The sequence below is a fragment of the Thunnus thynnus genome, chromosome 2 (genome assembly GCF_963924715.1).
Source record: "Thunnus thynnus chromosome 2, fThuThy2.1, whole genome shotgun sequence".
NCBI lineage: Eukaryota > Metazoa > Chordata > Actinopteri > Scombriformes > Scombridae > Thunnus > Thunnus thynnus.
Genome location: NC_089518.1, coordinates 15,038,536 through 15,051,399, shown reverse-complemented (window position 1 = coordinate 15,051,399; position 12,864 = coordinate 15,038,536). Strand labels below are relative to the sequence as shown.

The 12,864-nt window shown below is 41.2% G+C and overlaps 2 protein-coding genes across 2 annotated transcripts; one reads left to right on the top strand and one right to left on the bottom strand.

The window, feature by feature from the left end:
• The first annotated feature begins 6 nt into the window (after positions 1–6).
• Positions 7–3,881, top strand: ccdc157 (coiled-coil domain containing 157). Its single transcript, XM_067605138.1, has 10 exons — positions 7–339; positions 416–566; positions 675–1,374; positions 1,459–1,536; positions 1,697–1,866; positions 1,991–2,167; positions 2,259–2,427; positions 2,768–2,907; positions 3,023–3,117; positions 3,254–3,881. The coding sequence occupies exons 1-10, from the start codon at positions 92–94 to the stop codon at positions 3,501–3,503; spliced, it is 2,178 nt and encodes a 725-aa protein (XP_067461239.1). The 5' UTR covers positions 7–91; the 3' UTR covers positions 3,504–3,881.
• A 1,751-nt stretch (positions 3,882–5,632) lies between these two features.
• On the bottom strand, positions 5,633–12,731 carry slc7a4 (solute carrier family 7 member 4). Its single transcript, XM_067605074.1, has 6 exons — positions 12,142–12,731; positions 9,918–10,984; positions 9,069–9,772; positions 8,767–8,875; positions 7,051–7,269; positions 5,633–6,947 (listed from the first exon to the last, which is right to left on the bottom strand). The coding sequence occupies exons 2-5, from the start codon at positions 10,897–10,899 to the stop codon at positions 7,052–7,054; spliced, it is 2,013 nt and encodes a 670-aa protein (XP_067461175.1). The 5' UTR covers positions 10,900–10,984; positions 12,142–12,731; the 3' UTR covers positions 5,633–6,947; position 7,051.
• Between the last annotated feature and the right edge of the window lie 133 nt (positions 12,732–12,864).

Here is a 12,864-nt window from a genome sequence, read left to right as displayed (position 1 = left end):
GTTGTCACGGTGACGTGATGTCAACAAGCTACATCTCCTCACTCCCATTACTGCTGCTTTCAGAAGACAAATACAGGCAAGCGTGTCAGAAATGAGTGAGTTGTTGGGTCGTCAGGACTGCATCGACAGTCTCCGGAAAGACATCGTCGACCTTCAAGGTGCCATTCTGGACGTCTTTTCCAGAACCGGACCAGTGCGCTTTTCCTCCTGGAAGTTCCCGGACAAACTCTCCTGTAACCTGGACATGGTGACTCTGCTGGAGCAATATGATTTTGTGGAGGGAGAGGATGCATTCAATCAGCACTCCCACATTGTCTTATTGGAGCTGGTGATTGACAGGTAAAATATAACTTAATCTTACATGACATTCAGAAATAAATCCCAGTTTAACATCACAAACACCCCCCCCTCCCAGATTGCTGCTTCTTCTACAAAGCTTTAATGCTTATGTTGAGCAACTGAGGAGCAGCCACAAGAGTGACCAAACCCAGCAGAAAGGATGCCTGTCAGTTGGTCTTGTTGTCAGAAACTATTGGAGTAATTTAGTTCAGCTTGCAAACATTAAGGTAGGCACAGTTATTTATTTCAGTGGAAATAACACAATTAAAAAGAGTGACTAACTATGTTAACCTATAGATCTAATTATCTATTGTATGTTGTTTTTATTCTGTCAGGGGATCTGCAAAGACATAAAAAAACAGACAAAAACTATGTTTGATTGTGATGAGACAGAGACAGTGTCATCTTCCTCCCCCCAAAAAAGCTCAAAGAGTGACTGTTGCACACATTGCTTATCTACCTGGTCTTCAACAAGCTCCTTTAAGTTTCTGCCACAGAATCCTGTACCCTCCAGTCCCACTCACAACACCCCATACAACCCTAAAGTTGTCAGCCACAATGTAAGCTGCCAGACAGTCAAATCATCCCTCGTTCCCTGCAACGCATGTCATCAAGTGCAATCCATTTTAAGAAAGACGGGAGGTGCTTTGGTAGAACTGTTTCAAAGTGAGGGCCTGCCCTCTTCCCTGCAGCCGCTCTTAGTAGCTGTCGAGGACACTCTGGAGCTGGGCCAAATGACAGCAGGTGATGTTGCCCAGTGGGCCAATGAGCAGCACAGAGACATGCGCCGGCTGGCAAAACATCTACATGATGTGCGGGGTACGGTTCAGCCTCTTGGGGAAAGACTAGTGGCAGCAGAAGCAGAGCGGGAGAGATTCAGGTCTCAGATGGAAAGAGCACAAAAAGAGCTAAAGCAAGAAGTGGAAAAACACCAAGCCAGCATAGTTAAATTGGAGTTTTCACTACAGAAAGCAAAGAGATCCATGAAAGAAACAGAACAAAGGCTACAAGAGGAGCAACAACAAAACAAGAGAGGTGCAGCAAACTCACAAATAAATATTATGGAAACGCTCTGAGATCACTTTTAATATTGTATGTTTAATCATTTTTCTGTAACAGAAACTTTGTCCCTGGAGGAGAGTAATTCCAGACTGAAAGAAGAAGTAGCAGTGCAACAAGAGACATTACAAGCACTTGGTGAGGACATGAAGGATTTAGTTTTCCATCATCCAACCCTTCTTACAATGTTCATATTTTTCAGAAAGTCATTCAGAAGAAATTAAATTAAAACCCTTGCCCTAGCTATACACACGAAATAAACTAATATGCTGTGTGATGGATCTTTTTTTTGTGGCAGAGCGTGAAAGGAATGATCTGCAGGAGAAAATGAGGGCCTTGCACGCAGAGAAAGAGGCCTGTTGTAAACTACATGAAAGGATCCAGCAATTAGAGAGTCAAATCTCTGAAACTCAACTACTTCTTGACAAAGAGAATGCCAAGTACCACAGCGCTTGCCGTCAGCAAGAGGTCAGTCATGACTAACATCACATTATCTGTTGTTTTCATTTTGAGACTTTGACAGTCAGAACCGTGAATCACATAATCCATTTTCAAATAGATTTACGTGGGCGTTTTCTCATTGTGCATCCAGTCAATGCAGGCAAAGCAGAAATCTTTGTTAGGGAGAGTGGATGCTCTCGACGAAGAGTGTGAAGAGCTGCAGAAGCAGTTGGGAGGGAGTGAGGAGAGAGAGCTCAACCTACACAATCAGCTGCAACAGATGTCAGAGAAGAAGGGACAACTGCAGACTCAGCTCACTCAACAACAGGTATATCGGAGCTCTTTCATATCCAACACCCACTATTTCATATAATCTTCTTAAACTTAGTCATCCACTCTGTGGTGCTTCTTTCCAACAGGACCTGTGTTTTGAGCTCCAAAAGGAGAAGCAAACACTAGAAACACACGTAGGCGAGTTAAAGGACAGTGTGGCTGAGCTGAAGGAATATGTGCAATCTTTAAGAGAGAGGGAGAGGCTCTTGGTGGCTTTCCCAGAGCTCAGCCCTCTGGCTCAGGCCCAACCACAGAGTAGGCAAATATTTTATCTTCATCTATCTTACAACATCTTTTTACACAAACCATCCTCTGATTGACAGAAACGTCATTGATGTTGATTTTACAGAGTGTAAGAAATAACACAATTTAAGTGTCCCTAAATACACATATGTGCACTTTGGCATAGAGGTAAACTTCAAAATGTAATTCTTATTTAAGAGGTGATGACTGCAAATTATTAGAAAGAGTGATCCTGCATGCATTATTTGGAAAAGTAAAGTGTAAATCCTGTATCCAGTTATTTTTTTCCCAACTTCCCCGTTTTCGATTAATATGTTGAATGTTAACATGTTGCTCTTTGCATCTTTACAAGGTACTGGAAATGTGCTTTTGGATATGGAGCAACAATTGCAGGCAAACTGCATTCGAATAAGAGTTCTGGAGCAGGAGAATGCCGCCCTGCACAGCAGCCTTGTGAAACTGAGGGAAAGAGCACAACATCATGTTGTCAAGGTGGGACAGAAATGTGTGAATTAATGTGTATTACATATGCATGAACTGCTACATGTTGGTTTTTTAGATGTCGTTGGGATTATTGTAAGTCACGTTAAAATTTTGTTATCGACAGGAAACCTCAACTCAGCAGACATGGAGCCTCTCTCTACCCAGCACACCAGTAGAAAAGCAACAAAACCACCTGACTCAAATGCAACAGAGTTCATTGTAAGTATACATATATATTACTCAGGGTTGTTAAAAATCGTACATCCTAACAAAAGTACCGTAAGCACACAATTTATAAATGATTTATCATGATACTGTGTTTCCGGTATTGTGCTATTTCTCCTTCGCACCGCAGGCAGAACAGAAGTGCAGAGCAGCTGGCATACAGTAACAGAATGAAGGAAGAAAGAAGAAGGGAGAGTGGTCTGGAGTCAGCTGGATCAGAGGATCGTGTGTCCGCTATTGTCTCTCCCTCCTCTCTACAAATTCACCTTCAAACTCTTCACCTTGACACAAGCTCCACTGCTGCTAAAACCCCTACAAAAGCACACAGGACTTCTCTCTTCTCTCTTCAAACCAGGAGCTTAAATCAGAGGAAAAAATGAAACACTTAATATGTAAATACATTTAAACAGAAGTCAGAGAAAGAAAGAACAAAGCTTTGTTTAAGGATTTTTGGCAACAACTGGCACATAAATTGGATTTTAAATTTAAAAATGTTTTTACCTACATTGAATTGCCACATAATTTTATTACACAATACCACACTTGTTTCATGTTCACACCACTCTGTTTTTGTCATTTTCACAATGTCATTGTGGAAGAGGATGTATATTTTTTATGTTGTGAGAGTGCACAACTGTTACCATTATACTTCTCATTATGTTATTTTGTAATGTGCTACACTGAAGTTTTTAATAAACTTTAATGTGGATCGATATATAAAGGATGCTATTTTACTGCTATTAAATAGTGCGATTAAAGGCTATTGCAAAGTAGGTTTATGGATATTCGATATGCTTCTCAAACAAACTGGATAGATCTGAATTGATAACCTTCACAGGAGGCGAGTCACATGCTTCTGAGTAAATAGGTGGTTTGTACAACCTTGAATGTTGCACAAACAATGACACAGGGACAGATGTGCAGATAGCTCGTTAGTGCCATCTCACAAGGGCAGGGAGTGGGGGTTTCCATAGCAACGCAAGTGCTCTGCAGGGTTTATGCTCTGCTGAATCACTACAGGCTTTTATTTCAGTCCAACCAAGATAATCTGTCAGTAAGTCCTCATTAGTTCACCAAGATCAAGACCACACGTACTGTAGATCACTGTGCATCACACATCATGAAGTGTGTTTTTGTTTTTGCAGCGGTAATTTGAGATGCCATGAGCTCAGTTGTGTAATATGAGTCTCCTAGGGAAGCTAAGAGACTTAGGTTGTGTCAGAGCTGTTCAGTGAAACACATATTTGTTCATGTGTTTGTGTTTTCTGAAAGCTGACAGATGGTGAAAATGAGTAACTGTTAGTAACTAACTGTAAACACCTAATTAACATTACTAATCATCTTAACATCAACACTCTCTCACCAATACTACCTGAATGGACACCTGATCTATAATGTCATTCTCTCTAAAGACAGTTCATGACCCGAGGGTTAATCCTTAAATTGGGTTAACTATACAGTTGTGTCATCAAGCATGTAATTGAAGTTAGTCTCAAGCTTTTTCACCCAGTGCCGTAGATGCCAGTGAGCTTTATACCAGTCCTATGCTTGATAAAGTGATTAATACATATTACCTATGACATTTAGTCATGTTAATCAGGAGCAGTTGGCTCATAATGACTACATATACACTCCTGATTATGTAATAGACATGACTATACATGAGACAAGTCATGTCTATTCTACGATACACTTGTGTGATGCAGAGAGAATAGTTGTATTAGGCAATTTGAAAAAAGAGGGTATTATCAGGGTTATGTTTCTATCTATTTTTGATGGCATAAATACTATATGTGTACATGTGTACTTCACTGCTTCAGCCAAATCCAAACCAACCAACTCAACACTACATTAATGATAAGACTTTTCTCCCAGAGGATACTGCAGTCAGGTTATTCCACAATTTCAATTTTTGTAAATGCTGCTTCAAAACATTTATTTTTCACTGATAACACAGTATTTTGCAAGTTATACAGACATACACGATAACAGAAAGATTGAGACTGTAATGTGCAAGTACAGAGTACAATACTATGCAGAAGTAAGAAAAGAACTGGATAATTTATGACTGTGCTTCCCGGCACAAAGAGACAGTGAATGTTCAGCTTAAAAAAGTACCATAGTATTAATATCTGTCACTGGCCCTGACATCAAAAGCATAACTGTGACACAAAACTACCCGACAATCATTTTTAAAGAGTGTGCAAAGTTGTACAAAGTTCTCTTGAACCTGACGCCTTATTATGGTACATTCTCTTCCAAGTTTGTATTTTGGTTTATTAACTAGTAATCATGAAGTGCTGTATAAGAGTTTTTCTAACAGTGAAATAAAATCAGAAATACTATCAGAAAAACAAACAAAAAAAACCATCCAGACAGACTACTTTAACTTTGGAAATCAGTCTGCATTGAATAACACACATTTAAGGCCATCGGTTTCATATGTAACACATGCAAACATAAACTGAAATCAACAAAAACATATAAAGCGAGTCTTTTTTTTTTCTAGTTTTTTTGTAATAGAGATTAAAGCCTTGTGTTTATTGACATCTATGTTAGCGTGTGAGAGGCTGTGGGAATGTTATCTGTATAATATGAGTGTGTTCTCACATGTGTGCCTTTCTTTAATCTAGGTCAAGCCGCAGACTGGCGACAGGGCCCGCCACAAATCTGTTGGGATTACGGAGGCCTCAGAGAGATGAAGCACATCCCTGGTTTAACATAACGACCTATGTCTGCCCATATTCTATCCTGCAAAGATGCCCACTTTTGATAGGTTTGTGCTTGCCATACATATTGAGTAATCAAATGATCAATGTCACATGATAATAATATAAGAGCTCAATAATGTGCTTTCACATCTAATCTTGTGCTAACAGGGAGAGAGGGGAAAGGGCTGCTGTTAAAAGGTGCGTGAGAAAAAAAACTGCAAAATTAGTGACATGAAAGAGAACAGGGTCATGGGATGAGATTTAGGAGATTAAGTGAACCACTGAAGTGTTGTCCTGTCAATTAGCACAAATGACCTAAGAAGACTAATAGAAGTACATGCAAAACATAGTGCCTACTCATATGACAACGACACAAAAACGGACAGTGGCAGGAACAAGAAACTCACAAAAAATGAAGCTAATGACATTTGTATAAAAGCAAAAATTAGAATAATAATAGAAAAATAAATACATAGTTTAGCATACTGGATCAGATAATTTGTCAGAAGTCACTACAGGCAGGGCAGTCTCTAAGTACCGAAGGGATGAGATGGACTAAGAGGATCCACATTATTAGAGCCAGAGTTTCTCCTGAGGTTTTGGGCGGGAGTTTGAGAAAGGGGCAAAAACGTAAACCCACAAAAGTCTGTGCATTCCTCTGCTTAATTAAAAAACGTGCAACACATGACTACTTACTATACTCAAGATGATATCTTCAAAAATCCAGTGGAATGTCCTCTATCTTGTTAACAACAGAATGACATTTTTGGTGAATGTTGATTTTCCAGGTTCAGATCCATGTTAAAATTCAAAAAATCATCCACTGAGTGTACCTAACTAAGAGTTGTCACAAAGAAAGCACCATATATAACCTACAACCACATGGGTTTTGACAAACTGGCAAGGTTGCAAGAAAAGAGCTGGTTTTAAAGGATGTAACATAACTTTGATGCTAGGAGTTACAGGACAGTAATAAAAGCTCTCTATTGTACATTGGAGTATTACAAGATATACAAATATGCTTCACAACGAGACAGAGAGCGTGCATCCCATCCTGTGGTGTGCTTACATTTGCAGAGCAACAAGTACAGACTGTGGCAGGCCAGTCACACGCTAAAGGGAGTGAGATACAGAGAGTACAATAGTATTAGTTGAGCATATGAGTGTGAGACAACAGATAATATCAGGCAGTTGTTATGACTATGTGTGGTCACACATCATCTCTTTCCCGGATACTCCTCAGCTGTCGGGGCAGTGGGTGGGTTGATGTGATGCGCCGAGGTGTCCACTTGTCCATCGGGCTGGACAGACTGCACTGTCTCTACCAGGCTGCCGCTGGGTAGCACCACATACCGGGCGGCCATGTCTTTGGGCTGCAGCTCCCGCATGCCCTCCTTACTGTGCCAGATGCCATAGCCAAAATACACAAAGAGACCTGGGAAAGAGACAGCATGAAACACTTTTAACTGTAACAATTTAAATCAGGGTATGCTGTATGCAATGAAGTGTTGAGAAGAGTCAATGTGGAATATTGTTTTTCATTTTCTTTTAAACGATATGGCTGGCAATTTCCTATATTTTTCTTATTGTCAACAAAATTCATGTGCTGAGAGTGCTACATTGTGAATTTCTCAAATAACTTCACTATACAAAGTCAGGAGGTTGTGATATGTGTCATATATGGAGCCTTTTCTAAACAAACTATACATCCTCTGACAAATTACATCTTTGTGGCAAAGGAACATGTTACCCAGTGCAGCGGTGTGGCTCAATAATGTGTTTTTAATATTTTTTGGACAAAAACGGAGGTTTACAGCACAGAGGAATAAGATGTATCAGACTTTGGAAACGCAAACAATACTTGTAAGTGAGATGAGTTCATTGTTGGTTTGATTCTGCACATAAGATTTGTTGACATTAAGAAAAATATAGAAAATCACCAGCCTTATCCTTAGCATATTGTTTTTTTCCCCATAATTCTCTATGGGCAAAATCTATAGGTTTGTGATATAATAACCCATATAAACACTGTTACTTAATAGCTTTAAATTAACTTGATCTTTTTGTAATACAAATTAAGTATTTCAGAAGCCCTCAATATGTCAAAAACTTCACATTTATTGTAGTCAATGAAATACAGTACTTCATTATATTAAACAAAAAAAGTTTCATGTAACATGTGGATTATGTGGACTATTCTCTTTGGTGTAATATTGTTTACTTGGCTCTAACTCTTTCCACCTAAACTGCTAGTCAAATGAAGAAATCCCACGCTTCAGAAAGTTGTTTTTTTCCCAGCAGTTGCTATTATGGAAGGTAAATGGTCATTCCTTTCTCTAGGGAAAAGGGGTTTAAGAGAGAGAGCCTAGCCCAAGGCCCTGTCAGGTGTAATATTCCATGAGTGTGCATCTTGTTAACTTGCTGCAGTCTGACAGTTGTGTTTAAATGGTTTACTGGTCCAGAGAAGCCTTAAGCTAATCATGTTTCCTCAGTCACATCCCCTCCCCCTCCCCTCCCAATACTAACAGGGCATTAATACTGTTTGACCACCATCTACATCCTCAGAGGGTTGCTGACAAAAAGGAAAAGTTTCTGTCCCCTTAGAGTGGAGAAAATGTTTGTTTAATTTGATGATGTAATGTGATTATGTACATTAAGCTCACTTACAAAACAGTACACAGACTTTTAATGTGTATTCAAACGACTTCCTGAGATTACATTCATTTCACGTCATGTGTGCACAGTGGATTAGTTTGTCTCTGAGTAACCAAAATGACCATAACAGCTAGAAATGTAGTGTTTGTGTAGAGCGGAAGTTGTATACCTGATGCTGTTTATGTTAAGTGACAAATGTATTCGTTTCACAAGAATGTGTTTCAATTGAAAAGCTGAAAGAAGGTTTTTGGAGCCACTATGTTTTCTGCATTCTTACCTATGGCAATCCAAACAGTGAATCGAATCCAGGTGAGATAGCTGAGCTTCATCATGAGGAACACATTAATGAGGATACTGGCACCTGGAGTCAATGGAACCAGAGGTACCTACACAACAATAAAACTTAAGTCAAACTCCAATCATAGTTTTCAGTCATGTAGTTTTCACAGCCATAACATTTGCTTTCAAATAAAATGGCGTCCATCTGTGGTTCAAACTACTAGTGAAAAACGGAGGCATTCAATCACCATATTACAAACAGAGTTGTACAACAGTTGTTAAAATCATTAAGGAGCTCACCTGGAATGTTTTGCTGTCGGTTTGCGGCTCATGAGCCCATATGAGTGCCATGCTGAGAACGTAAGCTAAGCTAAAAATCACTAGTAGCATTGTGAAGCTCCAGAGCGGCAGATGCAGCTGGTTGTTTCCAAACTCCAGCACAGCACAGAGGGATACTGAGCTCACTATCAGTGTCAGCACGCAGATGGCCACCACCTCGCCCGGCTCACAGTCCCCCAGCAGCTTGCCCAGGTATGGTTCCCAGTAGGCCCTCAGCTGCCCCACGCCTCGGCGCTCTCTTGTCTGCCTCTCCACCAGCTGGAGTTTGTCAGAGAAGGACTCATACTGCTTCAGCTCTCCGCTGTCCTCAGTTATGGTCTGAGTCTCTGAGGGGGCAGGTGAAGGCTCAGCATTAGGGTTGGGAGATGTTGAAGCCGTTCCCTTGGAGGTGGCTTTGTCAGGCTGGAAGCGAAGCACAATAACGCTAGCTGCCACAAAGGTGTACGCCAGCAGGGTGCCGATGGATAAGAACTGAACCAAGGCCTCCAGGTCAAAGATGAGAGCCAAGGTGGCCATGAGGATTCCAAACACCAGAATAGCATTGACGGGGACTTTGGTGAGAGGATTGACTCGCGCAAAAATGGAGAAGAACAACCCATCCTCCGCCATGGCGTACACGATCCGAGGGAGGGAGAAGAGATTACAGAGCAGCACGGTATTCATGGCTAGAAATGGGAATAGAGAGTCATTAGAAAAACATAAGTCAAAATGTAGCAGTGTACAGTCAGTACCTCTGCTACCCATAATGTACTACAATATTAATATACCAGACATTTAAAATGTAATTCTCAATTCAGGCTTGACACTCACCACAGATGGAACCTATTGCCACAATAACTCCAGCCCAACTGTAACCACGGCGGAAAAAAGCATCTGCCAGAGCTGAGTTGGGGTCCAGTGTATGCCAAGGTACCATTAGTGTGAGCACTGTGGAGACCAGGATATAAGCTGTTGCTGCCAGTCCGAGGGAGATCGCCGTGGCAATGGGAACAGCTTTCTGTGGGTTCTTTGCCTCCTCACTTGAGGATGCGATTACATCAAAGCCAACAAATGCGTAGAAGCACGTGGCCGAGCCTTCCAGTATTCCAGACAATCCAAAAGGTGCGAAACCTCCTTCTTTCTGGCTCCAATTTGCTGGTTCAGCCAAGACAAAGCCAAAGACCAGGATGAAAATGATGACAACCATACTAATGGTGGAGAAGATGTGGTTGAGGTACGAGGACACTTGAACGCCGAAGGAAATGAAGAACGAGGCAACTACTAGGATCCCTGCTGCAAGTAGGTCAGGGTAATGGGCAAGAAAGGGCACGTTCCACTGCATAATGTGTGTTTCTGTGAAGTTTTGGATGGCGTGGTTAAAAATGGAGTCCAGATAGCCACTCCATGCACGTGCCACAGCAGCGCCACCAATCATGTTCTCCAGAATCACATTCCAACCAATTAGAAAAGCCCAGACCTCTCCCACAGAGACGTAGGTAAACATGTAGGCAGATCCTGTTTTGGGAATGCGTGCTCCAAACTCTGCATAACAAAAGGCAGCCAGTAAAGAAGCAATACCTGCAAAAATGAAGGATATGATGACAGCAGGCCCAACCATGTCTTTAGCCACTGTGCCTGTCAGGACATAAAGCCCAGAACCCACCATGCCCCCTACACCCAACAGCGTCAGGTCCAGGGTGGAGAGGCAGCGTTTCAGCGACGTGGCCATCATGTCATCATCCAATGTCTTAAGTCGGTTCAGTCTCTGACAAAGGCGCACCGCTGGTGCGCAGCCTCTTGGACAAGTTGCCATAGCTACAGTAGAGTTAGACAGGCCAGCTGGTCAGGATAGTGTTGTAACAGTCACACTGGATCCATTACCTTTCTATGAAGCTAACCTGCAAGACAGAGCATAGGTACAATATTGACAAAGGTATACATTAAAACATGAAAAACAACTGCTGGTCTGACTTGTCTAACCTGTCTGTGTATTGCACTTCCAGGTCAACTTAGTAACCACAGAATGATGATTAAACTTTATACAGTGATGTTCTAGCTGTTTAGTTGGCTTGTCTGACTGCAGGGTGGGGTCTAATGATTGGCTCAAACATTTTACAAAGATAGATAAACATAGACGTGCCTGTTAGGAAAGCCAGTTTACAGACACCCTTTTGTTCTCAGGATGGCCTTCCATTGTTTTGTGGAAATACTAATTTAGTTAAAAATGATCACCTGAATTCTTTCATGAAATAGTGACAAAGGTTAAGTCTAAATTTAGTGAATGCAATAGCAGCACAGTAAATTCCATTGTAAGGAGTAAATTTCATAAAAAATAAACCTCAAAGCTAGTTCACAAAGCAGAAGTCAGCAGGGCCATTTGAAGATGTGGTCTGTAACTGTTTACCACTGAAAGTTTATCTATCATATCTATATTTTGCAACGTGTGGCAGTGGACAGTCATCACTCAGGACAAGGCCAGTCCACGTCATCTGAAAGGCATCCGGTACACTAATGTAAAAAACTTACTAAAAACAGCAATGATGTAGGCTAGATCATGTTTTTTAATTTTATTTGTTTGACAACCAACAATAAGGCCGGACTCCACTCATTATTCATCCTCCTGGCAGTGCAGCATCCGATTCCTGCCCTCGATAGGCATATGGCGACAACAGGATGCCTCCGTTATAATTACGTAACGCTTTATTCCCCTCTAGAAATAAAACCACTGTCATAAACTAAAACGACTCGTTTACACAGGCCTCGTGATCTTCAGTACATATATTAATGACATATCCGTGCTAAGATAGACGACGTGTGGAATAAACGTCGTTTATAACGCCAGATTAATAATTTACAACAAAATGGAAACGGACGCAAAAAGAGGATCGTTAATGCATTAGGTAAGCTTACTCCTGGATGTACTGGAAATGCTGCGCTGCTTTAAATCCGTGTTTCAGGTGTGGTTTTTTAAAAAAAAAATCTATCGGGATTCCCATTTTAACAGGAGATAGGAGAAACAGCATTTACAACATCTGAAATACTATAATCGCTTTACCGTTGTTGTTGTTCAGGGTGTCCCATCTGTGCTGCGGGTCCGCCGCTGACAGAAGTTGCCGGGGTGCATCGTCTGGTGATGGAGCAGAAGGTGCGCCGAGGAATAAAACCAACATGCACTGCCTGGACTGCTTCTTAAAGGCACAGTCACCTTTCTACTCCAGCTGAAAGGGTTTCCCCACCGCGCCCCACCCATTGTATAGCAGAGAGGGGTGTATCTGGAGCCGGGGTGCAGAGGGTGTCCCCGGGCCCAGACTAGATGAATATAAATGTGAACATGTTTGAGAATCATCAGCAGATAAGTATGTTAGTGAAGTAAGCGGCTCAAGTAAGTGGACAGTTTATTTAAAGAGTTTATGAATAGATGACATAAAACTAACCCAGAATCAAACAGAAATACTTGTCTTCAGAGTCAATAAATCTTAGGCGTGTTTGATCACCTTTTGTTTCAGACCAGTCATTAAATCCTGCCAGCAGATGAAAGAGGCCTACAGTGATGATGGTGGTACATTAAATTACAATGTAGTCATGTGCCTGACCATGGAGCCTGTTATACATGACCGTGAAAATTTAAATTTGTTCTGTAGCCAGTGTAAAGAAGAGGGATGTGATAAGACACTTGCTGTTGGAACTGGTCCAACTGGTCAGAAACCAGCAACAGCAGTCTGGACCACAGTGATGTGAATATGGAGATAAATAAGGGAATTATATGTTTCTGAGTTTC

Excerpts from the sequence above, each read along its gene's own strand:
- ccdc157 (XM_067605138.1), top strand. The coding sequence starts at position 92 with ATGAGTGAGTTGTTGGGTCGTCAGGACTGCATCGACAGTCTCCGGAAA. Across the intron at positions 1,537-1,696 it reads AGAGACATTACAAGCACTTG|AGCGTGAAAGGAATGATCTG; the intron begins GTGAGGACATGA and ends TTTTTGTGGCAG. Across the intron at positions 2,428-2,767 it reads GGCTCAGGCCCAACCACAGA|GTACTGGAAATGTGCTTTTG; the intron begins GTAGGCAAATAT and ends CATCTTTACAAG.
- slc7a4 (XM_067605074.1), bottom strand. The coding sequence starts at position 10,899 with ATGGCAACTTGTCCAAGAGGCTGCGCACCAGCGGTGCGCCTTTGTCAG. Across the intron at positions 9,773-9,917 it reads GGCAATAGGTTCCATCTGTG|CCATGAATACCGTGCTGCTC; the intron begins GTGAGTGTCAAG and ends TCCCATTTCTAG. Across the intron at positions 8,876-9,068 it reads CCGACAGCAAAACATTCCAG|GTACCTCTGGTTCCATTGAC; the intron begins GTGAGCTCCTTA and ends ATTGTTGTGTAG.